Genomic DNA, 27,790 nt, shown 5'->3' with positions numbered 1-27,790 from the left:
TGTTAGGGCAAAAGTATTAGTTAATGGGTTGGTTTATTTTTTTAGTATCCTTTCCTTTATCAAAAGGTGTACGGCAGGGATGCCCATTGTCGCCGCTTTTGTTTAATCTGGCACTAGAGCCATTACCTGCATACATCAGACAATGCAAATTGATAAATGAATTAGTGTTGGAAATACTGAGGTTAAAATCTTGTTTTATGCAGATGACAACTTCTGCTGTCAAACCCAGAAACATGTGGACCTGTTTAAAAGAAATGTTTGCGGTAATGGGCAAACTATCAGGACATAAAGTAAATTGGGACAAAACTGAGATTTTTCCCCTGTCTAGGACATGTGATAGAATTTTGGAATTGTAGATGGTCTCCAGCGGATGTTAAATATTTAGGTATACATATTATTGGGGGATTTAAATAAGATTATTCAATACCATTTAGATCAGGTAAAAGACAAAATATCATTATTAATTAAAAAGTGGGAAAGACTGAACCTGAATTTATGGGCAAAAATGTGCGCAATCAAAATGGTTCTGTTGCCTAGTTATATTATTCAATCAGTCCCATTAATGATTTATAAAAAGCAATTGATGAGCTTTTTCAATCCTTTTTATGGAGAGTGGGGGAAAAAACCATGTGTTCCGAAATATATATAGATGCAAAAGGTTGAAGAGGGTGGTTTTGGTTATCCAGATTGAAGTATTACAAAGCCTTTTTGCTTAAGAAAAGTTTGTACTATTTTAAGGAGGAACACCTTAAAAAGCCGATTTGGATACTCATGGAAAGAGGGACTTGTGCACTGTATCATTTGGAAAATCTTTATAGTATGGAAAAGTTGAACAGTAAAGGCAAAAGTTACAACCAATAGTGGCAACCAGAAAGATCTTGGTTTAGTGAAAATGGACAGAGTTATGGTTTCTGCCCAGATGCATCTATTTGGCATAATGAGACATTACAACTTAATAGATGTGTGAACTGGAATAAAAATGCTATTTTAAAGTTAGTGACATATTGGATGGGAATAGGTTGCTGCGTTTTAAGTAACTACAACGTAAATATAATCTGGAACAAAGAACTGAGTAGATTTAGTTGGTAGAGTATACTGGACACCAGTTAGGATGTTCAAATTGAATTTGAGATCAGATGAGATGGTGGAGTTGTGGGAGTGAGAGAGGTACTCTTCATCTATTTTGGGACTGTCCAAGGGTACAGGTTTTCTGGAAGGATGTAGTTGATGGAATGGATTTGATTTTTGGAATGGGTATGCAAAGATCTGCAGCAAATATAATCTTCCTCTTACATGGGGATAGATGTGCAAGCGCTAAGCTGCATTTCTGGATTGAAACGGCTGTGACAGTAGTGATTAAGCTGATCCTTAGGATTTGGAAGACGAAGAAACCCAATGTTGAAGATTGGTAGGTGGAATTACATATTCTATTAAAGTAAAGTCTCAATGAAGAATAAAGCTAAAGAAGACTACTTGAAGTTATGGGGATTGTTTGATGCTCTTTATGGTCGATGTAGTAGAGAGACTGTGAGGTGGGAAAAGGAGGGAAGTGAGAGTACAAGTTCCCCCCTTACCCCTTTTTCTTTTTCTTCTCTCCCTTCTTTCTACCTCTTTTACATTCATGTAGTCTTTTGTGATTTGTGTGGGTTAGTGAGTACTTTTGGTAATGTTTGGTTATATTATATTTCACATAGGGTGGTTTTTTATGTATTTAATGTGAAATGTTCTGCAATCTTGGACATTTATTGTTTATGCATTATCTTGTTAAAATCCATGAAGATGTGATTTGCTAAAAATCTAATAGAAATCTATATTAAAAAAAAATACATGTCGGCACAATAACTGAACTTATTCCATCTAAACTCGTTTTACATGTATCCCCTAAGATTCACAGTGAGTAACACTTGGGCTCAAAAATACTCCAAGCAATACACTATCACAGGCACCAACATGTCATTTGGACATGGAGCGAAAAGGTCACTTATGTCATTCCTTTCATAGCACAGTACATATTTATGGGGATATGTCATAACCTGCCACCCCTAGGCTATATATTCATGGTGCAGAGAAGAACATCCTGGGCATGAATGCCAAGCCCGAAATACCGAATAGACCACCCCCAAACAGGATGCAAACTGGATCTCAAGGGGGGGGGGGGTGTCTAATCCGGCAATAGGTTCCTGACTTGAGACCATACCCCAAGTAGTGCCAGCTGGGTTGCAATAGTGCCTGAGTTACGGCTGTAATCCCAGAAGGTCTCCCCGGTGATTGATTCAGAACTGTACACCAACCTACCCAGCATGCAAAACTCTCTATAGCATTGTGCAATACCTTTTACATATCTTCAAGAAGAACTCCAGCTCCCCTAGACTTTGCTCAATTGACATTGGCTGTCCTGGCTCACTGAAGACTCTTCTAACCTCTGACTTTGTGTTTCGATCTGTCCCTCCAAAAGGCACACATTCTCTAACTTGTGTTGCTGGGAAAGGGTTATTCTACATTGCATTGGGTGTCCAAAAGTACTTACTGTTAGGCAGAAACCTGTGCAGTTCCCTCTGGGACCACTGCAAAAAGTGTGTCTACAGGACTTGGCAGTAAACCCAATTGGTAGCAGTCTGTACCACCCAGATTTACCTGGTAGCTGTGGCTGAGCAGTCAGACTTCTCTCAAGACGAGTTAGGCCGTATTTGGAGTATACAGGATAGGGCAATTTACATTTACACAGTAGAACAAGCAGACACTGATCAGAGCTTGGGTGTAAAGATATATAATTTATTTGAAAACACATCTATGGAAAACACACTGGCACTAATATGGCAAACAACTTCAATCACAGTTACTATAAGTATATATCAATCCCATAACAATATTTCGACAAGTCTAGGTTCAACGGCACCACTTATTTGCAGACAGAGGTGAATGCTTTAACCTAGATGGCACTCTAGTATTCGTTAAAAAGGGAGAGGAAAAGGCAGGGTATGAAACCAACTCAGTACCAACACTTTTACGAAACAAATGCAAGGCAGGGTCTACTGTAAATCACAAAGTTCAGAGGCCAGGCCCACTCGGAGAGAGGCAAGGCGATATGTCCCAAAAGTACCACAGTGGAAATGCACTTCAAGTCTTTGTAGCAAAATGTCACAGAAAGGTTGGACCAGTTTTAGAACAAAAGTTAAGAAGGTCTGGAGGCAACCCAGTGGAAAGGTAAGGATTTAAGACACCTCACGCTAACCGTTTCAAGGGAAGCCAGGTGGACACAGTACCTTGTAAGCGGGGGCAGTTGTTCCTGGTGGTGGATGCAAGTTGGGGCTTTGCCAGAAGATGAGAGGATCTCGTCGTCGAGGAAAAGTTGAAGATCGTTGCACCACCAGGGAAGAGACCAGCCGCGGAGTGCTCCGTCACAAAGCATCACCTTTTGGTCGCGGTACGGTGGTTAGTGGTTAGTGGCTATCCGGTTGCCGGGGTGCTCAGCACGGGCAATTCGACCACTGGAAGCGAAGAAAAAGCAAGGGACTGGTTGTTCCCACCAGTCAAGGGAAGAAGACTCTCCAGCAGGGAGATCTCCTGTCGTTGGGAAGTGGTGAGTCGGTTCAGCAGGGCTCCACCAGAGGTGTTGTTGCAGGTCGGCTCAGCTTTACCCTCGTCGGATTCTTAGGTCCTGTGGCGACTTCTGAAGTTCCAGTCCCAAAAGCCCTGCTTTTATGCAGAAAACCCCCATTCATTCAGCCTAGCTGTCAATCAAACATGCCAAGTGGTGAGCGGGGCGGCTCACCACTCGGGCCAATCACACCAGAGTGCGACTTGAGTTGGCAAGGCAACTCAGTCCAGGGTGCCTAAACCCCCTCCCACGCCCCCTGTTGTACCCAGACAGAATGGCACCACTCTGGAGGGCTTCTGTGCAGAAGCCCGCCAAAAGTGGAACAAAGGGCTCAACCTTTGGTTCGGAGTTAGAGGCGAACACAACGCCATTTTAAAAACCGAGTTCTGGCAGAAAATACCAACCGGTGGATTTATTTAAGACAAACCGGCAGTATGTTGGAGACTAATGTGAAAAAGTATTGGCCTCCAACAATGGGAAGAATCCCATAGGAATATATTCACGGTCGAAATATAAAAAGTAGTATCCACTGCCAACAGCCAAAACTCTACGAGGGGGACGGGACCGTGCCCCCTCGAACAGACCCAGGGGTAATCGAATTACCCCTACCAGTACGTCCACAATAGGATGGTTTGTACTAGTTCTGTTAGTAAATTTAGGTCTAAAGCCAATGGTGACTTTACATGCCCTGGTAGACAGTAGTCCGTCCCAGGGTATGGAGTCTACGGTGGGGATCCTATAGGACACCCCAGTGTTACGGCACAGAGGGTGTGGTGTAACACACATAGCAAAACACATGAGGCCCTATGGAGTAAAAGAGCCCATAGCCCATAGAACACATTGACATTCAAAGAAATCAACCACATTAATGTCCAAGAGTGGGAGGAAAAGAGTCTCACTCATGGCAGGATGCAAAAAACAAACTCCAGAAATCCAGCAAAGCTGCTGGGGGACTCACTAGGTTAGGAAATTCAGCCTGAACAGAGAATTCTCCTTAACACTTACATGTTTGAGAATCTTGCTAACCATTGTTTCTTCTCTCTAACCTTTTCCTTTTACCACCAAACTCAGTGTTGCTCTACATGTACCCGTGATATATCAATGCCCACAGTGTCCTAGTTTTTTAAGTCACTGCAGGGTGTAGGAAGTGTGTGTCATCCCAAATGGGTATCTACTGATTTATTGAAACGGAATGTATTTTGGAGTATATTTTTAAGTGTTAGATAGTTCCCTTCTAAATAAGGCTTATTCAAACTGACTGTTAAATAATTGTTTAATCAAGAAACCTTGATTGTAAGTGTTTATTTGGATACTTGTCACTGTGATGTTACAACCCTACAGCTCACATTGACCACGCTTGAGATAAGCCTGGCTGCTCAGTCTACCAACTTGTGTAGTACATGCTTATACCAAAGGTTGGGGTCAACTATTGCCAAGAGGACAAGGCTGGTGCAGTCTCCCACGGGGTACTGCATACAATCTTGCTGAACCAGTGGTGTAACTGTATCCATTCCTGAGAGAAGAATACATTACATATGTTGACACGTGCTTACTTGTTTGGTAGTGTAAGTGTATTATTCCTGAAACAAAATAACTTCTCCAGTGGCCAGATTCACTTGTAACAGTGTTGGTATAACTATAGTATTCCTAAAACTGCATAACACTGTGCTTACCTTAAATGACATGTCCTATTAAAAGTCTACTAATGTGGTTTTTACTCCCCATGAATAGCAGCATTCTGCACTTCTAAATGCGTATCGCTAGGTTGTATTGACCTTTAACTGCATACTGCTATTCTACATAAGGTTTATGCTTTGGTTTGCATACCCTATAGTATTGGTTTTTATAATTGTGTTTATTATAGTACTTGCTTTTTTAAAGAATTCTCTTTGCGTGTGTGTATATATTTTCAAGGAAACAACTTAATGCAACAAAACCCTGGAAATTGAGCTAAAGCCACCTTAACTTTGCGCCCCCCTGTTGCACAGACTATGACCACAATGAGGATATCACAGGTCACATCACTAATTACATCAACAGTAACTGGCATGAAGTATGGCTTTCAGCTATGGACGGTGGTCACAGCCTTCATCCATGTGCACTAACAGGCTACCAACCATAGATTTTGGCCTTTACCAGTGGATCCAGCTTTCTACCGGATTGGGCACTGGCCATGGACTGGCTGTGTCACTATATATTTGAACTATACATTCTAACCTATAAATAGGCCACTAGCCATGGCCTTTCACCATGAGCAGTTTGTACATCTTTTGGCCATGTCTTTTGGCTGTGCCGACTGTATATTCTGACATATTAATGGGCACTAGCTATGACCTATAGCCATGGTCACTGACTACAGTTTTCAATGTGCCCACTGTACATTTTAAAACGGTGATGGCCTTCTAGGCATGGCTTTTAAATGTACATTGGTATTTTTTAACACTAACTGACCACTAGCTATGCTGGCCAGTGACTCCACCCCCCCCCCCCCCACCCCCTTTTTGTCATGGCGAATTCCATGGCCTAAATTAAGGTAATCAAAGTTTTCATGAGCTAACTTATATTCCATTATTGATGTAATCAGTTGTATACAATGCAATTAGTGTTGTCACCAGTGATGGCATCAGTGTTGTGATTTGTAATGTCATTGTTCTCATACAAAATGTAATTATTGATGTCGTCATGGTCATAGTATGCGCAACAGAGGGCACAAAGTTAAGGTGGCTTCAGACAAATTTCCAGGATTTTGTTGCATGAAGTTCTCACCTTGACGTCCTTGCAAAAGTTTTTTTCCTTGAATTTCAAGGTTTGTTGTTCCATACATAATCGGCTAAACAAAGCAATGTATAATTTTTAGAAAGTAAAATAAAAAGCAATTGTGCAACTACATTCCCTCCAAAGTAACCTGTTAGAAAAAATGTTTTGCATATGTACTTGACTTTTTGTAAGTATTTACATGTGTATGTGCTGTTCATGAATAGTTATTAGTCTTACAGTAACTGTGTAGGAAGACTACTCAATATATTTTAAAATAAATATGTACAAGACTGCTGCCCTTAGCGCTTTGAAACAATATTTATATAGCGCCTATAAACAATCATATCGTATATGTAGAGATATATGGGATGCATTATTCACGCTAATCTGCTCAGATTCACATTCTCTACATAGTCTGACATCTAGTGGAAGTCGCAGAGCATTAAATGATTCTATTTTTCAAACTCAAACTGACATTGACAAGGTGTGTTTAATACTATAACCAGTGTGATGTGTACTGTACCCATGGTCTTGGTACAAAGGGGGTTGTGCTGACCACTGTTTGCGTGGTCTACTTTCTAATTGCTGTAAACCCAAAATTGTTCTGTCATATATCACATTCGAATTTCTTTAGTATGTAGTAGTACTCAACCAGTCAATTGATAATACAAAGTTTGAAATTAAATACAGCTTTCATTTATTTAGCTGTTCATGCATTTCGTAGTCAAATTTATTTTAAAATGCATGAATAGATTTTTTTTTTTATATATAAAAGTTCAGTTTACCAAGTATAGTTTGTTTTTTGACCTTTACAAATCCTTTGTGGCAACTGAAAGTGTAACACAATTTCATTTGTACATAACTGGTGCAAATTTGTGCTTTAGAATTCTGTATATAACCACCACCTATAGTGACAAGTGATAGCTAAAGGTACATACTACAACCAAACAAAGACACAAAGTCACAATTGGTTGTTTTTAGCCAGGCTAGAGGGTGACCCAACACATGGTCGACGTCTGGATATAAATCGGGTAGTTGGAAGGGCCAGGTAGTGCACACTAGGGTGCTGGCCCTCAGAAGTTTTGGCAAGGTGCCTTCATCTAGGGCCTGCAATAGGTCTCCCTTGGGGGTAGTATTGCTGTGTGGATCCTGCAGTAGGCGGTCCACCAGTATAAACTATGGAGTGGATGGTCCATAATTGTTCGAGTTGTTCAGTGCAGCATCAGGCTGCTAGTATGGCGTAGCTGCGAGGAGCTGGTAGTGGTGGGAATCCCCCAGAAAATAAGGCTGGGAAATGCGTCCGGTGGATTGGGAGCTTAGTATCCCAAAGATGGACGCTGTCCTGCTGTGGGCCGGAGGTCTGCATCCAGTCGAGGCCATGGTACAATGGGGAAGCTGGAGAGCTGTCCATAGTGATGGTCCTTCACGCGGTGAGGTCACTCAGATTGTTTGACATTCGGCTGCATGAAGTGTAGCGGGAGTACAGAGTTGATAAAGCAGGAACGGTGATGAACCAGCAAACATCTATGCGCCTTCTACTCGGGTAGTGGAGGAAGAGTAGGCGCATGTGAATCTAAGCAGATACAAGCACCAGAAATACGATTATGCTGAGTAATGTATCCCTTCTGGAGCTCGTGAGTCTTAGATCACATGCTCTGCATAGATTAGCGAGCAGTTTCTGGAGTAGGTGTGAAGTTGCAAGGTACAGCGGCAACAAGAGGTTTTAGGACCGCTTGTCCCACCTGTGAATCTGCTTTAGAGTGTCAATGCAATAATGCTGAGTGAATGTATGGATGGAACTCCATGAAGAAGCTTTGCATATGGCATTTAGACGGATGTTTGCAATGAAAGTTAAGGTAGCTCCTGTACCTCTGGTAGTGTGCCCTTGGGGTGAAAGGTAAGACTTTCTTGGAAAGTGAATAGCATAGCTGTATGCACTTGACACTCCATCTGGAGATGGCGTTCTTTGGCCTGTTCTTTCTTAGGGGGGGTTGTTTTGTTAACATAGTGCAAGACCGCCCTCCGTACATCAAGTGTATGGAGCCTTCTTTCTGCTGAATTTGGTGGATTTTGAAAGAAGGTAGGAAGTTCTATGGATTTGTTTACATGGAACTTTGAACTGACCTTGGGTGAGAACCTAGGATGTGTTCCGAGGACAACCTTGCCTTTGTGTATAGTGAAAAAGGGGTCCTGTACGGACAAAGCCTGTAGCTCACTCAATCGTCTTCTGGCGATGGCTACTAGGAATGCAGTCTTGTAAGTAAGATGTTTTAGGATGGCTTTGTGCATAGGCTCAAAGGGTGGACCCATGATCTTGAGGCGCACAACATTGAGATCCCAAACCGGGGGAGGGTTGGATGTTGGAGGGATATAGCCTCTTTACCCCTTCCATGATTGCCTTAATAACAGACTTTCCACCATGACACCTTGTTCTGTGAAGTGGTGTAAGCGACAGTGCCGCCAGACGCACCTTTATTGAATTAAATACTAGGCCGGAGTCTGGTGGGTAAAGCATTTAGTGTAGCATGTTAGTTAGCGAACATTCTATTGGGTTTAGTGATTGTGTTGTACACCATATCACAAATCTCTTCCACTTATTAAAATAGCAGTGCCTGGTGTTGGGTAAGTGAGGACCTGTACCGTTTCACCCTTGATGTTGCTGAAAGGCCTGAAGAGTCTTGAGGACTGCCAATAGTTCTAGGTAGTTGATGCGTCTTTGGGCAGTAGCATGTGTCCACTGGCTGTGGGCTCTGTGGTGGAGGAAGTGGGCCTCCCATCCGGTGAGTGAGTCGTCTGTAGTTGGGATCTCTTGTGCTGGTGGCGCGCAAAAAGGTTTTCCTTTTTAAGGTTGTCCTTGGACCACCAGCGAAGAGCCTGAATTGGGGTCTGAAACTACCACTAGATCGTACCACTGTCCGCTTGCCCGAGACCACCGTTTGCAAACCATTCCTGCATTGGACGCATGCGTAGCCACGTGTGTGGAACCAAGTGAATGCAAAAGGCCATCATCCCGAGCAAGCTCATTATCAGGCGGCCGACCTTGAAGTGAGGTACCTGCAACAACATATGTTGTACTCTCATTTGAGGGGAAAGCCAGCTCCTCTTTTTGTTTTATTTGGCTGGGGGCTAGACATCTCGTTGGAGAAACCCAGATTGAAGAGAAGGTTTATTGTATTTTGTGTATTTAATTTGCAAATTTGGGGAGATTTCCCAGTAATTAGCCAGTCCTCCAGATAAGGGCATGCTGGCGTAGTCTTTCTGCGCAGGTGTGCTGCCACTACTGCAAACACCTTCTTGAATACTTTTGGTGCTGCGGCAATGTCGAACGGAAGTACTCTGAACTGGTAGTGTACTTCCGCTCTCCTGAAACGCAGGTATTCTGTGCGCCGGGTGCATTGAAATATGAAAGTATGCATCTTTCATATCCAATGTCGCCATGTAGTCTCCCTGTTAGGAGTGGAATCACCTCTTGGAGTGTGGTCATACGGTTTGACGTATTTGTTCGCAATTCTAATAGTGGGCGCATGTTAAGGTCTTTCTGTGGCACAATTAAGTACGTCGACTACCCTCGTTTGCCTGGACGAACTCTGGCGTCCTTCTCGAGCAGCGCCTTATTTCCTCCAGCAGTATGCTTTGTTCTTCTGCTGTCATCTTCTGTCTTGGCGGCCGGTAGGGTGGTATTTCTGGCAACTTGATACACTAACCGCCCGCCACGGTGGACAACACCCACTTGTCCGACGTTATCCCCTCCCATACGTGGGTGAAATGAGAAATTCGGCACCCTACTGGAGTGGCATGGGAGGGGACCTGAAACGGCATGTCATTGTTTTGGAGGGGTTGAGCATCTCCCAGGTGAGGTTCTTCCCATATTTCCTCTTTGAAAATTGGCAGAGGAACCATGGCCTTGTGACTGGCCCCAAGACGAAGACTGTCCGCCCTGAGAGTAGCGTGAGGAACTTTGCGCACGCTGGCCCTGAAATCTCCTAGGGTTTGTGGAGCCCCATTGGGCATGGGGTTTGTTCGTCACCTGTCCAAAGGATTAGAGTGTCGTACTGTTCCTTGGCACTCTTGAGGGCGTCTTCTATGTCCTTCCTGAATAACACATTTAGCTCCACTGGCATGTTTAAGAGGGTTGCTTGAGTCTCTAGCTTGAACCCTGATTGTCTAAGCCAAGCATGGCGCTTTATGGGTGTACCCTTCATTGTGATGCGTCTTGCATTATCTGCCGCATCATGGTTGTTCTTTAGGATGCAGTTTCATATCTGCTTGCCTTCTGAGATAGTCTTCAGTAATTGACCCTTTAGTGGTTCTGGGATGACTTCGATTTGGTGTTCTCGATCATCCCATGTCTGGCAGCTGTAACTAGCTAAAACTAGTGTTAGAGATTGTGGTCTGGTATGCCGCAGAGGTGACCTTTCTCCCAAAAGTATATATCTTTTTGCTCTCCTTGGCTGGCGGGGCTTCTGCCGATGCCAGGCGAGTGCCTGCCCTCTATACAGGGTGGTCAGTGGGCGCGGGTCTGAATAGCTTCTCTGTCCTAGGGTTGACTGCTCTCGTTAAACTAGGCGCAAGTAGGGATGGTTGGATACGTCTTTGGACAGACTGCAGGTGTCGTATGAACTTGGTGGTGGACCTTTTGTTCCTCAGAATATCTTCCACATAAGTCCCTGTCTACTTGTGACTCCTGAGTGTCAATATTATTAAAATGCTGTGCCGCCTTTAGTAGCAGTTCATACAATCTGCTACCGGCTGGTCTTGGTGGTCTGGCAACTGGATCACGTAAATGTCCCCCTGAGATACTGGGTCTGCTTGATCATTTGAGTCCTGAGAGGGGTCTTGGTATTTCTGAGAGGTGTCTTGGAATGTCGAAGGTGGAGTGCCTAGAGCAGAGGTGCTAGGCTGTGGCTCAAGACACTTTGGCAAGGGTTGGCTGGGCTTATGCCACTAGCTGTGAGGCATCTTTAAGAATTGTCAATTGGTCAGGATGTCTGTCCATGACGTCTGCGAAACAAAACATTCTCCTTATCTTATTGAATTGTTCAGGTGTATATTCGCATGAGGTTGGGAAGCCTGACATGACAGGGGTGGCCTGGGTGGGGGTGACATACTTGTAGTGCAAAGCCTCTGAGTGTCCGGGGGGGATGGAAAGCCCTGTTATCTCTTGCGTCCAAGGGCGTAGAAAAATGACTTTCGGCAACCTCGCTTAAGCAGAGAAGCACTGACGTGTTAATTCTTGCATTTGTGGCGTTCTTTTGGGGGAAGCTGAATCGCCTTTCGCCGCCTGTTTTTCGGCATGCGAAAGGAGGGCCTTTTTATGTGTGGTGTCCGAACCGACTTTCGGTTTTGGGGAACTGTCCTGAGGTGAAAGCGTGCGCAATAGCCCAGAGGACAGTGAAGAACCTGAAGCTTTATCCCTGGACACTGCACGGGCCTTGACGGTACCGTTGAGTCGCCCGTGTGGTATGTCTTTATTGTGTTTGCCTTGGCTGCCAGGTGTCTTCCCCATCACAGAACTGCCAGCCTGCTTCTTGGAGTCGTGGGGGTGGGAGGATCCGCACCTGGGGTTCCGATGGAACCTGCTCGCCTTCAGCGTTACTCATGCCCCCAATACTGCCCTTGGAGTCCTCCATCACGTTGTTGGAAGCCTCTGCCTGCACGGCGTGAGCGGCCCAGCATTTGGTCTGCCGATCCTTTAGGGTCTTAGGCCGAAAAAGTTTACAGGATTTACAGTCCTTTTGGCGCGATTCCCTCAGAAGACAGTGATTGCACGCTTGGTGCATGTCCTTCCACAGGAATTTTCGGTGGTAGGTGGGGCCAAATTTAAATGGGGGAAGGGGGTCGTCCATTATATTTTAAAAGGGCAAATAGGCAAAAAAAAGAGGATGATGTTATAAGCATTCTCTAAAGAGGTCAGTATGAGGAATTGCCACCCCACCCCCTGCCCTACTGTAATGGGCCAAAGCCCGAAGAGGCCTTTGAAGGCAGCGTCTGGTCACCAATCAGTCAGTGTTCCGGGTGCAGTCGAGCGGTCATGCGGCAAGGGAAACAACAAAGAAGTTTATAAGCGCAACTTTAGCTAATCAAAGGCATCAGTCTGGAAGAGGACTCTGCATCTGCAACCAACTTCGATGGCGGAAAAAACAATGAGGGACCTCGGCATGTGAAGGACCATGGGTACAGTACACGTCACACTAGGAATAGTATTACTAAACATGCCCTGTGGATAGTTTCGAGATCTTGTAATACTCTGCAACTTCCACTCATGTCATCTAAGAAGATCCACAAACTCTAGAAATATAAATTATATCCGCGTCTACGAAGGATGCTGCGCGGCTACATGCAGCAACAACTGGGGCACTACCCGCATGTGCGAAATGAGCCAACAGACGTCATCCTTTAACGCGGCTACATATCTTCGCTCCTCGGCTATTCGACGCAGCTACTGATCTTGTTTTGTATCCACGGCTACAGGCACATTTTTCTGCAAGCCCGAAATCAAACTAAAGTGGCCTTCAAACCTTCAAATAAAATAGGTGAACTAAGTACATACAGTACAGAAATGTTTGTGTATTTTATCATCCACATACAAATATGTATATTTATAGACGCGACTTTAATTATCACCATGGTTCCAGCCACAACAAATAAAACTCAGAATAATATTGACGCTCCTACGCACATGCTTTTCATAGACGCAGTGATACAAAAAGCCCCTCTGGCAATCTTCAAACAAGTGGCACTTCCGTGTTTCAGCTCCTCGCGTCTACCGCAAATAGCAACACTGCGGTTCCTTGCTGTCGAGATGGGCCTTCCTTGCATCTGGGGTCCCGCACTCTGAGGGGGGCTCAGGCTTGATCCGTACTGCTTCTTGGGAGTCGGAGGATCTTCCTGGAGCTCTTTGCCAATTTAAAGCAACGCACATGATCTGGTGTTCCTCTCCCTGGCTGTTCGGTTCCAGCAGAGACTGCAGTGGAAATTCAACCAGCTCCGAGAGGATGTCCAGGTGGCTTACTTTGGAGTTGATTGGTCCTATCAACTCAAAGGGAGAACTTGTGCTTGCAGGGGCTTCTGTCGATACTAATTTGGAGTTTCAGCACAACAGCAAAGCTTCACCGGGCGAACCAACTGTCCAGGAGTTGCAGCAGGCGTCTCTTCCAAGTTCTTATTCAGATTCCTTCGTCCGGTGGTCGACTCTGCCTTCCAAGCCAAAAAGCCTCCCCTTTATGCAGGTTTCTCCCATCATTCCAGCCTAGCTGTCAGTCACCTAGCAGGGTGGCTGTCCTTGCCAGACAGCCAGCTGGCCAATCACTTAAGAGTGCATTCCTGTCTCCTAGGAGACTAAGCACGGAGTTTTGTGCACCTCCCTCGCTTCCTGCCCCCGCCAGACACCCTGGAACCACAGGCAGGCTTCACTCGTGAGTCCTGCCAAAGGCAAAACTAACAAAGGGACCAAACCTGGTAAATCTCGAAGGACCTTTTCACAAAGAAATGTCGAAAGAAGACTGAGGCCATTTTGGCAAAAATGGCACCCTTGGGTGCTTGAATCAAACAATTTGGAGATTGTCCCAAAAAATGTTTTTTTGGCACTGTGTGTTGTAAATATCTTTCTATTTTTTTGTCTGATCGTTCTGTTTTAGCAAACCATTTTGATGTCTTAATTTCTCTAAATGTTGGATTTATGCCTTTTTGCACACAACTCTAATATAAAAAAATGAGACATACTATAACATACTGTTGAAGAGTGATTCCTTCCTTAGCAATGCAGAGTTTTATAATACATGTGGAGGCGTTGTTCTGAGCCTAGCACCCTTGGACCTATTCATTTGTATCTTTTGTTTACCCTTGGGTGCTTTACTACAGCTGCAAATGCAGCCACTGCCACCAGCCATTCATTGAAAGAAGGGTAACATAAAATTGTTACATGAGAAGCTAGACAAAGGGGATACTAAGTAACACTGCCAGCACTCTATTGTGAGATAGTGTGTGCTGGGTCTATAAAAGTTACAAATGTAATTCAATTTTGCTTTAATGCTCTTGGAAAGTGTAGTTTATCCCAGAGATGGTATTTAAACCTTTGGGAAATCTGAAAGACTTCCCTGTGCCACTGCACTAGAAGGTGCTGTGTGACACAATGTAAAAGATAATGTCTATGGAGTTTGTCAGACTCAACAACCAAAAGAAAGTGTTTAAAATCACATTAAAATAATACATGAGGGAGTGGGGGGGGAAAGGGTCTCACTCTCTCCAGGCTAAAAATTCAAGTACTCAAAATCCAGCAAAGTTGCTGGGGGTCTCTAAGCTAGAGAGGAATTGGCACATTTCTGAGAATTCTCCCCAACACTGTTTGACTTTCTGGAGATGCAGGGTGAAGCAACGGGGGCAGGGGGGCGTGTTGTGGAGTCAGCGGTGAGTGATGGACAGTATTTTGAACTCACTCCGTGCTTTGGTGGGTAGCCAGTGCATCCTGTCTGGCAGTTGTGATGTAGTCTGAACTTTTTAGGCCCCATGAGGCTCTGAGGGTCTTGTTTTAAATCAACTGAAGTTTAAGTTATTTGTTTGTTTTTTTTGGAGGTTCCTGTGAGGATGGCTTTACAATAGTCCAGTTTACTCCCGATGATGGCCCTCGCTAGGGTGAGGCAGTTGCTAGTGGTTAGAAATGCTTTGGAGAGTTGATATGTTTGGTGGAACAGGCTGTGGAGGAGGCGATGGCCTTGACGAGTTTTTGAATCTTGAACTCTGCGTCGAGGTAAACACTCAGTGTTTTGGCATGTGGTGATACAGGAGTGTTTCCATTGATGCAGAAGGAGATAAAGGGTGGGTTGACGTTTTTGAGGCCGTGTGGGGAGCGGACTGAGCAGCGCCGTTTTGTCATTCGGGCATAGATGGGGTGCGCACATCTTGATGAGGTGGGTTGGACATATGTCACCCGTGCACTGTAGTTTTGAGGTGTCGTATTGGTGGTGGTTACATCTGTTGGGGAGATGAGGAAGAAGTAGAATGGGAGGTAATGGGGGATGACTGGTGTGGTTGGTGCAGGGGGTTGGTATTGGGGGAGGAAGGGGAGATTTCGAATGGATTGTCCTTCAACGTATTTCACATCTTTGACATGTAATGTCTACAGCTGTGCACTTTGGAAACTTTTTTGGCAGCGGGCGTCCTCCGTCTGACGTCGGATCGATGTCCCTCGAAGGCCTCAGTCGAGGGTGACGTCACTGGATGTTATAAATGGGGCAGGCGCCCGTAGCCTCAGTTCCATTTTTTTCCACGAACGTGTTGCTTCGTGAAACTTGGCGTGCCTCGTGTGTTCATCCTTACGATGTCTTTCTCTTCGACCACTCCGACTCAGCAGTCTGGCTTCAAGGGACTGCAAGTCAAAAATGTCAATCACTGACCTGCATCGCAATTTGTGGTGCTTTGGCGAGTCTCATGACACCGACTACTGTTCGAAATGCCATTCGCTGACTTCCAATGCCTTGTGGGAGCAGAAGGGGAAGCTCCAGTTAGGAAGGGGCTCTAAGCCTACTAAGTCCCGAAAAATCCAAATTGTCCAAAGGGGTTTCCACTGATGACTCGAGGGGTTACTCTCCACGTCGGGAGAAGGCCGGGGGGGGGGGGGATCTTGGTCCCGGAGTGGTTCCTGCCATTCATCTTCCTTGTCCCAGCACTCGAAAGTGGCATGCACAACGAAGTACTCTACTCCGGAGGAGTGGACTGCTTTTAGGAGCAGATGACGATATTCCAATCGCAGGGCATGATTCCGGTCGCACCATCTCACGAAGCTGGCAAGGAACGGCCTCATACCAGTTTATAGTAATTTGTTCGACATCATAGTGTCGAAATACTAAAGTTTCGACACAAAAGGATCAATTGTTTTTTTCTTCGAATGCATTCTTTATTTTTGGGGGGTTCTCCCAAACCGCAGTTTTTTGGTCAAAACCTCTAATTTTATTATACGAACCAAAAAAAGTAATTATATTAAAAAAAAATGCATTCCAAACGTTTTTTCCGATCCTTGTTTCGAAACTATTGTATTTCGAAATTATATGTTCCAACTGTGACGGGACACCCTCGTACTACAGCTCGCACGCCTTCGGGCTTGGGTCTGCAACGCGACTCGCACAGGGATCTTTAGAGGTCCCGTTCAGTCAAGGCTCAGGACAGTCGCAACAGACATGCCTCTAGGTCTCAGTCCTCATACGCAGCAAGACCGCAGCAACCTATGAAGGGCTTGATGCCGACGTCAACTCTTTCGGCGAGTCGGTCTTACTCGGACGTCGATGCTTTGACGTTTTACCAGCCCATGACGGCCAGGTTGTCGACGCCTTCGGCACCAAGGTTATCGATGCTCTCGGCGTCGAAGCCTTCGGCAATCTCGACGCCTTTTGGGTGGTGTTGGCTGCAATTTGCTGTTGGAGTACCCGGATCTCGTGAATCCTCCAAGGAAGGCTAATGGGAAGTCTGTGTGGCCAGTTTTGGACTTCAGGCCCTCTTCTGTCCCCAGGCCAGGGTTTCAGTTCCCTCTGGACAACATTTATGAAGAGGAAGAAGGGTCTGATTTTGAGGACCCTGGTGATCTTGATGTGGTGCCAGTTTTTTTCTGGGGACAATCAATGGGAGGAGTTGAGGCAAACGCTCCATGATGCCAGTGGGATGGACACTTCTCCGGAAGTGGAATTTGGTAGGCTTGAGCCTGGGGCTCATGCTAAGTCTTGATACAGGAGGCTCATGGCTAGGCTCTGAGTATCTGGGCTGGTCCAGTCCTCCTGAAGACGTTGTACAGGATGATCTAACGGACATCTTAGGCCAAGGTCCGTTCTCTGACCCGGTGTTACCGTTTCATCTCACCTTGCAGAAAAGGCTGGCAGCTGCTTGGCAGTCCCTGGAATCTCTTCCAGCTGTTAAGAAGTCTTTGACTAAAAATTACCACCCTTCCGCTAGCGACACTACTCCCGGAAGTTTGGTGGTTCAAGCGGCTGCGGCCACCTTGAGGCAGGCGGCGTACCAGATCATCCCTCTGGATAGGGACGACAAGAGCTTCGACGGTTGGGCTCGGAAGGTATATTCTGCTGGGAGCATGGCATTGAAATCGGCCATCTCCACTTCTGCCTTGGCAAGGTTCTAACACTGTCTTTAGCGGCTGAGCATATTCCCAAAGGGGAATAAAGGGACGGTTTCCTTGCTCTCGTGCAAGACGCCAAGGATGCCATGTGCGAATGCCTTCAGTCTGGTGTGGGTACTGCCGATAGTGTTACCCGGGCTATGGCTGCGAGAACCATTATATGCAGATTTGCGTGGTTGCAGAAGTCGGGTTTTGCTCCAGATGTGCAAGCCTGTCTTCTGAATATGCCCTTAAATGGCGCACATTTGTTCAGCAACAAGGCTGACGCAAGCCTTGAGAGGTTGCAGACCTCGCAAGCTGCGGCAAAATCTTCAAGTTCAGCTGTGCGCCAACATCTGCCTTTTCGTCCTAGGGGACAGCAGTGAAGGGGAGGTTTTTTAGTTACTACACCTCCTTTGGTAGAACGAGAGGGGCCGCCAGTCAAAGGGGCCAACGAAAAAGTACCAGTGGTGGTCGGGGAAATCTAGGTGATGAAGCCGCTCAGGCAGCTGCCTCTTTGCCTTCAGGCACTGCCACAGCCGCTTCCAGTCAGTCATGAGGCCATCTCCCATGGTTCGCCGGTTGGGGGCAGACTGTCTCAGCATCTTGAAGAATGGAGAGCCATTACTTCAGATGTGTGGGTTCTGGATACAGTAGCCCACGGCTACTGCCTTACTTTACTTCAGCGGCCTCGGGACAATCCACCAGGGAAACTCTTTGAAGCTTCCAGATCCGCTCCAACATATTCCACTCCGCCCTCCCAGCCTGCCCCTCTGGAGAATTTCCTATGCAATAGCTTTGCGGAAACAGAAGCTGCAATGTGCAGTCAAGCAGGCATGAGACCGGTGCCACACGTTCTGAGGGGAAAAACTTGAGGCTACGGGCACCGTGCGTCCTATTTAAAACATCCGGTGATGTCGTTGGAGGGACATCGACCCGACATCGACGCAGGACGCACTCGGCTGAAAGTTTCCCAAGTGCACAGCTGTGGACATTACATGTCAAAGTGGTGGAGTACATTGGAGGAACATCCAGTTGAAAGAACGTTACCAGTTGGTAAGTAACTTGTTCTTCTTGAGAATGGTTTTGTCCCGGAGCGTGTGGATTTTGACTAGGGTAGGCAGATTGTATGAGTGTGCACCAGGCCTTGTCTTTGGGGAATTTGTTGTTTGATGGGGCTGGAGTTTCAAGCTACTTGAAGATTTTGAAGAGTTCTAGTGTTGGAACTAGCCTAATTATTTATGACTTTGTAGATGCTGGCTTTCGTGGTCAGGATAGCAGTTTTATAGGTGTGGGCAATGGTGTTGATGGGGGGGGGGGGGTTGGATTTCTGCGCCAGAGGTGGTGTTGGCCACGTTTGAGTTTTTTTTTCGATAGGTGGTCCTGAGTGGGGCATCCTGGTCTAGAGCTCTGAGGTAAAGGCTGCAAGGCTAAAACTAATTGCACCAAAAAATGGTAAGTCACTGCTTCCACCAGCTCGTCCATTTAGCACACCTAGAGGAACCAAAAAATTCTGAGTTAGTTTAGGGCAAAACAAAGTGTACCCCCATTGTAAGATGCATTGAACAATGATAAAGACTTGCCACAAGTGATAACTTATTAAAAGTAGTAACAAATTAACTAGACTTAGGGGAACAAATCCCAGTACTGACAGCCCAAAGGGCATGTCGGTTTTCCCATAACTGATGAGCAAATGACAGTGCAGTGAAGCTTGAGGCTTCACTGCACTGTTAAAAGTACAAGTACGATTATAAAAATTAAAGCAACAAGTTTGGGGTCCATAGAAATGGAAGGAAAAGTACAGTAAAGATGAATCTTTCCTAACACTAACCTCTCTGCTCACTCGCCACACAAACTGGCCCACTGCAGAACCACTACTACCCCTAAGACAATACCTCACACCTCCACAAACCGCTGCTGGTCGCTTGGTTGTTGTCCCCATTTTACATGCCCTGAAAAACCCACACGTTTCCAGCTTAAATCCCTCTCCCACTCTGGGCGTGTATGTGCAAGGAAAAAATATTAAGAGGCCAAGACACTGCTCACTTTCTCCTTGTGGGCTTGCAGTATACCAAAGATGGCAGTGTTAAAGTCCTTTGCTTAATGTGGAGGTATCATGAAGTAAGACCGACTTAAAGTACAAAATAAAATACTTCATTAATCCTGTCAGGATGTCAGAAGACCTAACCTGCCTGCCCTATGCTAATGTGGGATTTCCCCACCTGAATGAAACCTAAGGATGGTCTGAGTCAAGAGTTCAACTTAAGTCTCTGTGTTCAAAACCTATGCTTGCCCTCCCAACTAAAACTAAGCAATGTGTAGGGATGAAAATGATAAAAGAAATAGTGTTCATCTCAAAGTTCTGAGCTTCTCCCGACTCTTTCAGCTCTCCTTGCCCCAAATGTAAGAAAGCTCCACACAGTTTCACGATAACCTTTCTCCAGTTAAGCAACAAAGTTCCAAACAATCCTTGGTGTTCCCTTAATCAAGTTTCAAGCAACACAGTTTGCAGGGTTCCCTCCCCCAAGACTTGATCGTCACAACTTATACTTGCTTCAGTCTTTTTCAAAAGGTTTCACACAACTCGAGGTACACTTGGCTTTCCTTTTGGCTTGCCTCAACAGTTCACATGTTGTGCTTTCATTGGTTTGTTTCACAAGGTCTTTGGTTTTCAGCATTCAGGGCTCACTGGTTTAGGCGCAGTTGTCAGACCAGTCTACCCATCACAAGTCATGCAAGCGGGATCACTGGGCTCTTCAGCACACACAAGGTCTTTGGCACTGGCTCCTGGGCACCAAATCGCCTCCACGTAATTGGAATTGGTTATTTATGATGCGCTTAATACCCAGAGGCTTATGTGCGGACCAAACCTGTGTTGTACTACGTTGTCTTGCTTCCAAGGCAAGCTCATTCACCCGGAGTTCCTCCGATACCATAGACGCGTAGTTCCTTTGTTTTGGCCTCTTGGCTTTGTGTTGTATTGCACTCCTGGCTTCCCTTTGTCAGACTCTTGGCTCTGCCATCACACGTCTCACACTTCATGCCAGTCTTTGCCCTTGCCTCACTGCATTCATGTGTTTAACGTTCATTTTTAGGGTATTTTGTTCCTGTCCACACACTTGCGCCCTTTTCTGTCATTTGCTTTCACCTGGACACTTTCAGCGGTTTTCTGTTATTTGCTTGTCTATAAGGTTTTATTCCATTTAATATACAATGTGTTTAGCTTCAAAGTGTGATTCAATATGCACTCATGTTGCTTAATTTTAAGTTTCTATTCAGTTTGGTATTAAATGTGCATTTGTTATGCTTAATTTAAAGTCTCCATTCAGTATGGCATTTAATGTACATTGTACTTGGGAAGTTTCCATTTAGTTTGGTATTAAATATGCATCTGTATTACTCAATTTCACGGGCTGTTTCGGTTTGATAGGACACCCCGGTTTGTGCACCCTCCCCAACACTCACCAGCTTCAGACATCACCTCTCAGCAGCTCCCACTGCTTCCTCTACTCTTCTGAGGCTGGGAAGTCCACCGCTTCGAGCCCAGCTTGGTTCTTCCCTCTGCACTCTGAATGCCGCTTCAGACGCGTGCAGTGTCCTTTCTTCTTATAGTGCTCCTGCTGCTGGTTCAGTATCACGGAGGCTCCTAGGCTTGCAGCAACGACCCGGCTGGCTCTGTCTGGGTCCCGCAAGTCGTCTGGGATATAAGCCGGCATCCTGGCTCCTTCTACAGTCCCATCATGGCTGCTGCCTTTTCCACAGGTTCCCTGCTGGTCTCCCACGCAGGCCCCCCTGTTTCACTCTTTGGTGTTCTTTGTCTCATTTTATGCACCTGCAGCCACTTGACAGGTTCCAAGTATGTTCTCTCAATTGGGTCTGCGTGACTTTGAATAAGGGTAATGCCTGACTCTTGCAACTCTTTGCAGGCATCTTTGCCCCAGTACTAGAGTAGAAGTGTTTAGAAGTGAGAATAACCTCATGTTTCTCACATTAAGGTCATCTCATGTCATCTGTTCCTGTGGGGTATCCTGGTAAGCTTCCAGGGGGAGGATGGTTACTTTCTCCTGGTTGTCTAGCAGACCTGTGACTTGTTGTGCAAGCGTGCTGGTGGGCTCAGCTAACCCCACAACATAGGGTTCTGAGCTATCTGCATGGCTGTAGCTGGCCTTTCTCTGTGCCCTCCCTCTTGGCGGTTGGGTCTCTGTGAGCCTTTGGATTCCTTTTGTGGCTTTTACTCTCCGTTCTGCCTTTTGGGTGCTGATGCTGATTTTCTTGCTTGGCTTTCCCTGTTGGCTTTCAGCACTGGGCTTGTGGTCTCGGAAATGAAGAGGAGCAATTGGCCAGTATCTGGGACACTAGGCAAGGGTGGACAGAAGTATCTGATATTGACACAAGGGGATTGAGGGGCGCTGTCCACCTCTGGGTTGGGACTGGCTCTAGAAGGCTTCTTGGTAGGCCTCCCATCCCCTGCATGATTGGGGGAGTTCTTTCCAGTCCTTGCTTGAGAAAGTAGGGGTAATTGGCCTTGTCACGCCTATAAATTTGGAGGTCCGCTGGGTACTGGAAAGCTGTGTAAGGATCGTTGTGCAAAGTGAATATGTAACTTTGTAGATTGTCTTGCAAAAAAAAGCTTTTTTTTTTTTGCTGCGGGTATTCAAAAATGATTGTGAGCTCTGTTTCTCTGACACGGGCTAGAGTGGAGGCAAATGTGAGCCCTGACTCCTACAGGTGCTTTAATACACATCTGACCGGAGCAGTTATGCTTTTAAAATAAAGTTGGCAAGAAACTTTTAGGAAGTTTCTGAAGCACTTGTCTCCTGGGTGAGAACTTGCTTCGTATAGCACGCACTGTGAAGGAAAATTTACCAGAAAATATTCAGGTATTACATCATGGTGCGTAGAGGCAATGCCATTACATCTACTGAAATGATTTCTTTTTAAATATTTCAGATAATGCTCCTAAAGAAGCCTTAATTTGAACAAATAAAAAGGTGGCCATATTAAAAAAAATGGATACTGCAGCAGTCACAGGGGAACGTCCAACTGAGACGGGTAGTTGTGCTGTGGAAGGAGACGCAACTATTTTGTTGGCTGCAGGAGCAGTGGCTGCCAAGATTGCAGACGCTGCAGCACCTAATAGCTCAGAAGAAGGCAATGGGGCTTCAGGAACCATACCTCAGAGTAACATTTCACCAAGAAAGCGGCCATTGGAGACTGAAGAGCCACCTACAAAGTACCAAGTAAGTACAGAGACATCACTGTCAACAACCCAGTCTATCTTTTGGATTCTGACGTCATCGTTTTACCTCTGTCGGTTTTGAGAAGGTTTGGTTAAAAGGAATCATTGTATTAACTTGTTACCATCCTACGTTGAAATGTAATTGGATTTATTTGTGTGCAACTGGAAATGTTTACCCCCTGAATAAAAACAATATTAACAATCTAAATAGAAGACTGTCGCTGATGGCACAAAACTCACTCAGTCTGAGGCGGTTCAAGGGAGTAGGGATGGTGAGGAAGGAGTAGGGGTCCGGATGAGCGAGCAGGCCAGTAGTAGTTGGAGTAACATCAAAGGGTCAAGAAGAGGCCTAGAAGGATGGAGAAACATCAGGCATATAGAATGTTGGAGGGTGAAGTGAGACTGTAAGGAGAGGAGAGTGTGATGGAGGAAGGACTGAATCCACCACAGTATCAGGAAGTCAAATTCCCTGCCTGAGTAGAACACAAACCATTGGTTAAAGTATGGAAAGTTTGGGATGCCGTGCAGGAGTTTAGAGGGATACGTCTTTTTCCTTTTTAGGTCCTCCCAATTAGTTGAAAGCAAAGTTAGATAGCAGGGTCTACCTTCTGCATGTATAATAAACCTTTTGGCGGGTACCCGTGTTAGGGAATTGTTTCGACACAGGATGAGGGGGACATCCTTGGGGCCCACAAAGACACGCATACACTGCAGTAGCACTTATTTCGCCGTGTGGGTGTTTTTCCTTCCTTCCATCCTTCCTTCCCCCTAGAATGGACAAAGCGTCGAAGTTGGGGACAAGGATGTTTTGATATTCAAACTATGTGGCAGTCTATTGCATCGTCATGGGCAAGCAGGTCGTCTCGCTGAGAGCGAATGACTCTTAATGTGGCTGAATATCTGTCAGTAGACCATACTTTGCCTTTTGCTTTTATTTATTTTATGTATGTTGTACAGTCTTTTTGCCAGCCCCGCCCTTGTGTGTCGTATTTGGGAGACCACCAGCCAATATTCTAGAGGTTCTCTTCAGACTGTTTGCATTTATGGCTAGCATTTTCCATTCTATGCTATTTGGATGGAAGAGTGACTTCCTTCCAATCTAGATGCCTTTTCTTTACCAGAAACCTTAGATGCGGTTATTATATGGTATTACTGGGTTGCATTGGGGGACCTGCCCATGTGCATTATCCTATCTTTCTGCTTTTAATGCAGTTTGCTCTTTTGGAATGCAATATCTTTCCTTAGCTCAGTTTATCATTACTTGCAATGATTTTCAACCTAGTTTGGTGGTTAATTTGGTCGATCTATGTATACATTCTGCAAAATTGGTCCCTATTCGAGGTATACCTCATTTTTATCTGTGATGTCTAATATTTGAGGATCAGTCATTTTGCTGTCTGTAGCCCGTTCTGGGCAAAGAAGTGTAGAAGGTGATCTCTCTGCTTGACCCTTCTCACAGCTGGGCCAAGTTCCATTTTACTTGTCCTTAATTTGATTCCAGTGGGTTTGCTCTAGCTTTTGCAAATGCGTGTCACTCAAGGGAGATGTATGGTCCAGTTTTGTGATAAAATCATGCCATGGGGATGTTCTTTATTTTTTTGTTTTTTCTACCAATTCTGCAATAGTGGTTGTCTCCCAATTGCTTTTTGGTGCTGTTTTGAGCCCTTGAAGGTGGTCATTTCCCAAACTCAGAATAAATGGACACACCCCAGTAGGGAATGAGACAAGGAGATGGCTTGCAAGTTGAACAAAGTTTATACGGGGTAAAAGATGCACTCAGAGGACTCTGCTGCTCTGATAGCCCTCTGCCAAACAATACATGAACTGCGCCCTGATACCCCCGGGCACGCTCGCGCATTATAAATGATAAAAACAAACCAACATTATTATAAAGCAAACACTCGTCATGCTGAGGTAGTAGCATACAGTGAAAAATAACGTTCTTTGGTGGGCCGTGGGCCCCTATGGCCCAGTACGTAACGATAATCAGTGCCAGGCTCCGATTGGTTGCTGTGGCGGTCTGTGGGTCGCTGGGCTCATCTTCGCAGGGTGAAGGTCAGGCTGGGTCTATAAGATGTAACTGTTCTAGCTAATCTAAACTACACAATAATAATTGGCATGCAAAGGTTAATGATGGGCATAAAACTTGTACCAGAATGAGGGGTCGCCTATAAATCATGGGCAAAGGTATACACATTCTAACCCAGGCGTTTATGGGGACATGGGTGCAGTGGCCCTTTTCCCCAGGTGCCTTATCTGGGGGGGGGGGGTTTGATCTGTGATTCATTCTCCATGGTTCAGACGAATGGATTTGATGGGTGTTGGTCTAAGGAGAATATATGATCACACAGGATTAGGTAGATGTGGGGCAATTTAGGGTGGGCCGCGGCGAAGGGCCGTTCAAACCGTTACATAAAAGAGCAGAGGGGCAAATGGTTGTGCAGGCAGTAGTTTCTAAAGGGGGGGGGGGGGGGTCGAAGGAGGAGGTTCAGGTTTGTGGAGATAGACGAGTACACAAGTCAAGATTCGCCCCAGTCTCACACAGGGCAATGAGCTCAGAGGAAGAGAAAGAATACTGTTTGTTTGCAACAATTCGCAACTTGGCTTCCGAGAGAAAAGAGCTGGCGCGGCGCAGTTATTGGAAGTAATTACCTGCTTAAGAATCCTTTTGTGAATGCTAGCTTTTTTTTGTGATCACTTTTCTTTGACACTCTCCTAAGAAAGTCTTAATGCAAACAGTGATATATAAATGTCCACAGCACCCTAGCAATTGATGTCACCTGTGGGTGCAGGTAGTGTCTGTGAGCCATCCAAAATGGCTATCTGCCGATTCAGTAAACTAAGTGTATTATTTTGGAACTGTATTTGTGGTGTTCAAGAGTGCTCCCTTCTGAAGAAGGGTTATTATAACTGACAAATACATTAATTGTTTACTCAAGAAACCTTGTGTAAGAATTTAATTGAATGCTTGTCACTGTGAATGTGTAAATCTCCTACAGCTCACATGGACCCCTCTTGAGATAAGCCTGGCTACTCGACCACACTACCAACCTGTGTAGTGCAGACTTATACCCAAGGTCGGGCTCCTCTTGCCAGGTGGTCAGGGTTGTTGTAGTGTACCCACAGGGTACTGCATACAATCTTGTCTAACAGTTAAGTTGCTGGTTGCTCCTATAAAAAGTATTTAAGTTGCTTTACTTCCTCTGAACAGTGTCCCACATTCTAAAGTAATACGTGTTGGTACTGTTTTATCATTGCTTGAATGAATGTAAAAGCTTACCAATAGCGGTTACCTACCTTGAATAACAGTGTCATTCTTAAAGTGTACCATAGGGTTTTGCTTTCCCTGATCTGCTTCATACAGACCTAAAACAGTAATACTTGTTTTATGAGTTGCTTGAAGCCACTCTTAAAAGTACATGGTTTTACTTGCCATGAAGAGCTGCTGCTCTTCTAAACTTGTTATACAGGGTTGTGCTTTCCCTGGAACTGCTTAGAGCAGTTCTAAACTAGTTCTAGTCAATGGTGTTCCTAAAGTGTTTTAAGGCGAATTCTAATTTCTGTGCCATTTCCCTTCAACCTTAGAGACCCCCAGCTCTCTTGCTGGATTTTTTAATTTTAACACTGGAGTGACACCTTTTGCTTACTCTCGTGTGTTGACCTGATTTGGTTGCGTTTTCACTGTTTATGGAGTCTGACAAACTCCATAGACATCTACATTTTGTATAGTGACACACAGCACCTTTAATGTAGTGTCGCAGAGAAATCCCTTTAGATTTCTCACAAGGTTTAAATTCCTTTTGTGTGAAATACAGGCCCCAAGAATAGTGAATTGAAGTGGACTTTACTTTTTATTTGTAGGTCCAGCACACACCATATTATGTGGAGTGCTGAGGGGTTACCTTGCAGCCAATTATCCTACTCTCTCATGTAAAAAATAAATTGGTTAACGTCACAACTTTAAATGGCTGGTGGCAGTGGTTTAATTTTTCCCACCATTGTGCTTTTCTACTGCAGGCTGAACCCTCACCTGCAGTTACAGCACCCTTGGGTGGCCATTTTGACAAAATGGCCCCGTCTTTTTTCACCATTGGGTTTTACTGTGTCAAAACAGATTCAAGCCCTTTGTTTGTCTTGCCTTTGGCGGGCTTCAACCCTGAACCCCACCCCTGGCTCCAGTGTCTTGAAGACAGGCTGTTAGGGAGGGTCCCGGAACTCCCCTGTCCTTTCTCTCGGAATGCCTGAATGCAACCAGTCCTTTCAGGACAGCCACCCTGCTGTGATTGACAGCCTAGGCTGTGCATGAATGGGAGAAACCTGCTTAAAAGGCAAGGGTTTTGGGACTAGAGGTAGAGTAGACCACTGGGAGACACACCTGACAGAGAAACTGTATGAAGCTTGCTGCATCCTCCTGGACCTATGAATTACCTAGTGAAGACCACCTGCTGTGCTGAAACTCTTTTGAAATTCGACAGAAGCCCCGGAAGGGACGACTTCTCCCCCCTGGGTTAGTGGGACCAACTAACCCTGAGACTAACTTCACTGGACCATCTTCCCCGACTGACTGTACGTCATTGCTGCAAGAACCGAGTGCCGGGGGCGAGTAATCCGTAGTCGACTGAAATGTCTGAAATCCGGAAGCTCCAGGAGTCGCGTAAGGAAGCAGAGCGACCAAATGCCGGACCTAGGGAGTGAAGGAAGCCCAACCGTTATCCGAGATCCACAACGGTGCCGTTTGTTAAGCGCTGAAATCGCGAAGTGCTGCTGAACCGAAAAGAGCCCTTAGCTGCCGACAACCTCCCAAGTACTGCCGCAGGAGCCCTCCAGAAGTCCTCCCTCTTGTCCCCACGACTGAGACTCAGGAACACAGGGTCTGCACCTCTGTAGCAAGACAGAATCCAGTTGGACCACTCTTCTTCAAACCAGAGGTACAGTTTAGACTTTGGCTACTTACTCGTTGTCTTTTAACTGTTTTTCTCAGTTGGGTATTGCGGTTGCTTACAGTTTATATTCCAGCTCTTTTTCACAGGCTTGTGACCCTACAGGTGATTTTCTACAAATTCTAACTTTGCAAGACTGTTTCTGATCTAAGTGATTC

At 45.5% G+C, this 27,790-nt stretch overlaps 1 protein-coding gene across 11 annotated transcripts in view; it reads left to right on the top strand.

Annotated features, from left to right (window-relative positions):
• RNMT (RNA guanine-7 methyltransferase) overlaps positions 1-27,790 on the top strand; it is a 480,952-nt gene that overhangs the window by 81,980 nt on the left and 371,182 nt on the right. For 9 of the 11 annotated variants that reach the window (XM_069620798.1, XM_069620799.1, XM_069620800.1 and 6 more), the window contains one exon: positions 22,404-22,693. The exons of the other annotated variants lie outside the window; for them this stretch is intronic. In XM_069620798.1, coding sequence (XP_069476899.1) covers positions 22,463-22,693 — 231 coding nt within the window. In that variant the 5' untranslated portion in view covers positions 22,404-22,462. The remainder of the gene's footprint in view (positions 1-22,403; positions 22,694-27,790) is intronic. 11 annotated transcript variants of the gene reach the window in all.

The sequence above is a fragment of the Ambystoma mexicanum genome, chromosome 5q (genome assembly GCF_040938575.1).
Source record: "Ambystoma mexicanum isolate Mex_15411 chromosome 5q, UKY_AmexF1_1, whole genome shotgun sequence".
In the NCBI taxonomy this organism is placed as follows: Eukaryota; Metazoa; Chordata; class Amphibia; order Caudata; family Ambystomatidae; genus Ambystoma; species Ambystoma mexicanum.
The sequence above is the reverse complement of the archived record's forward strand: the minus strand, read 5'-3'. Positions and strand labels throughout refer to the sequence as shown.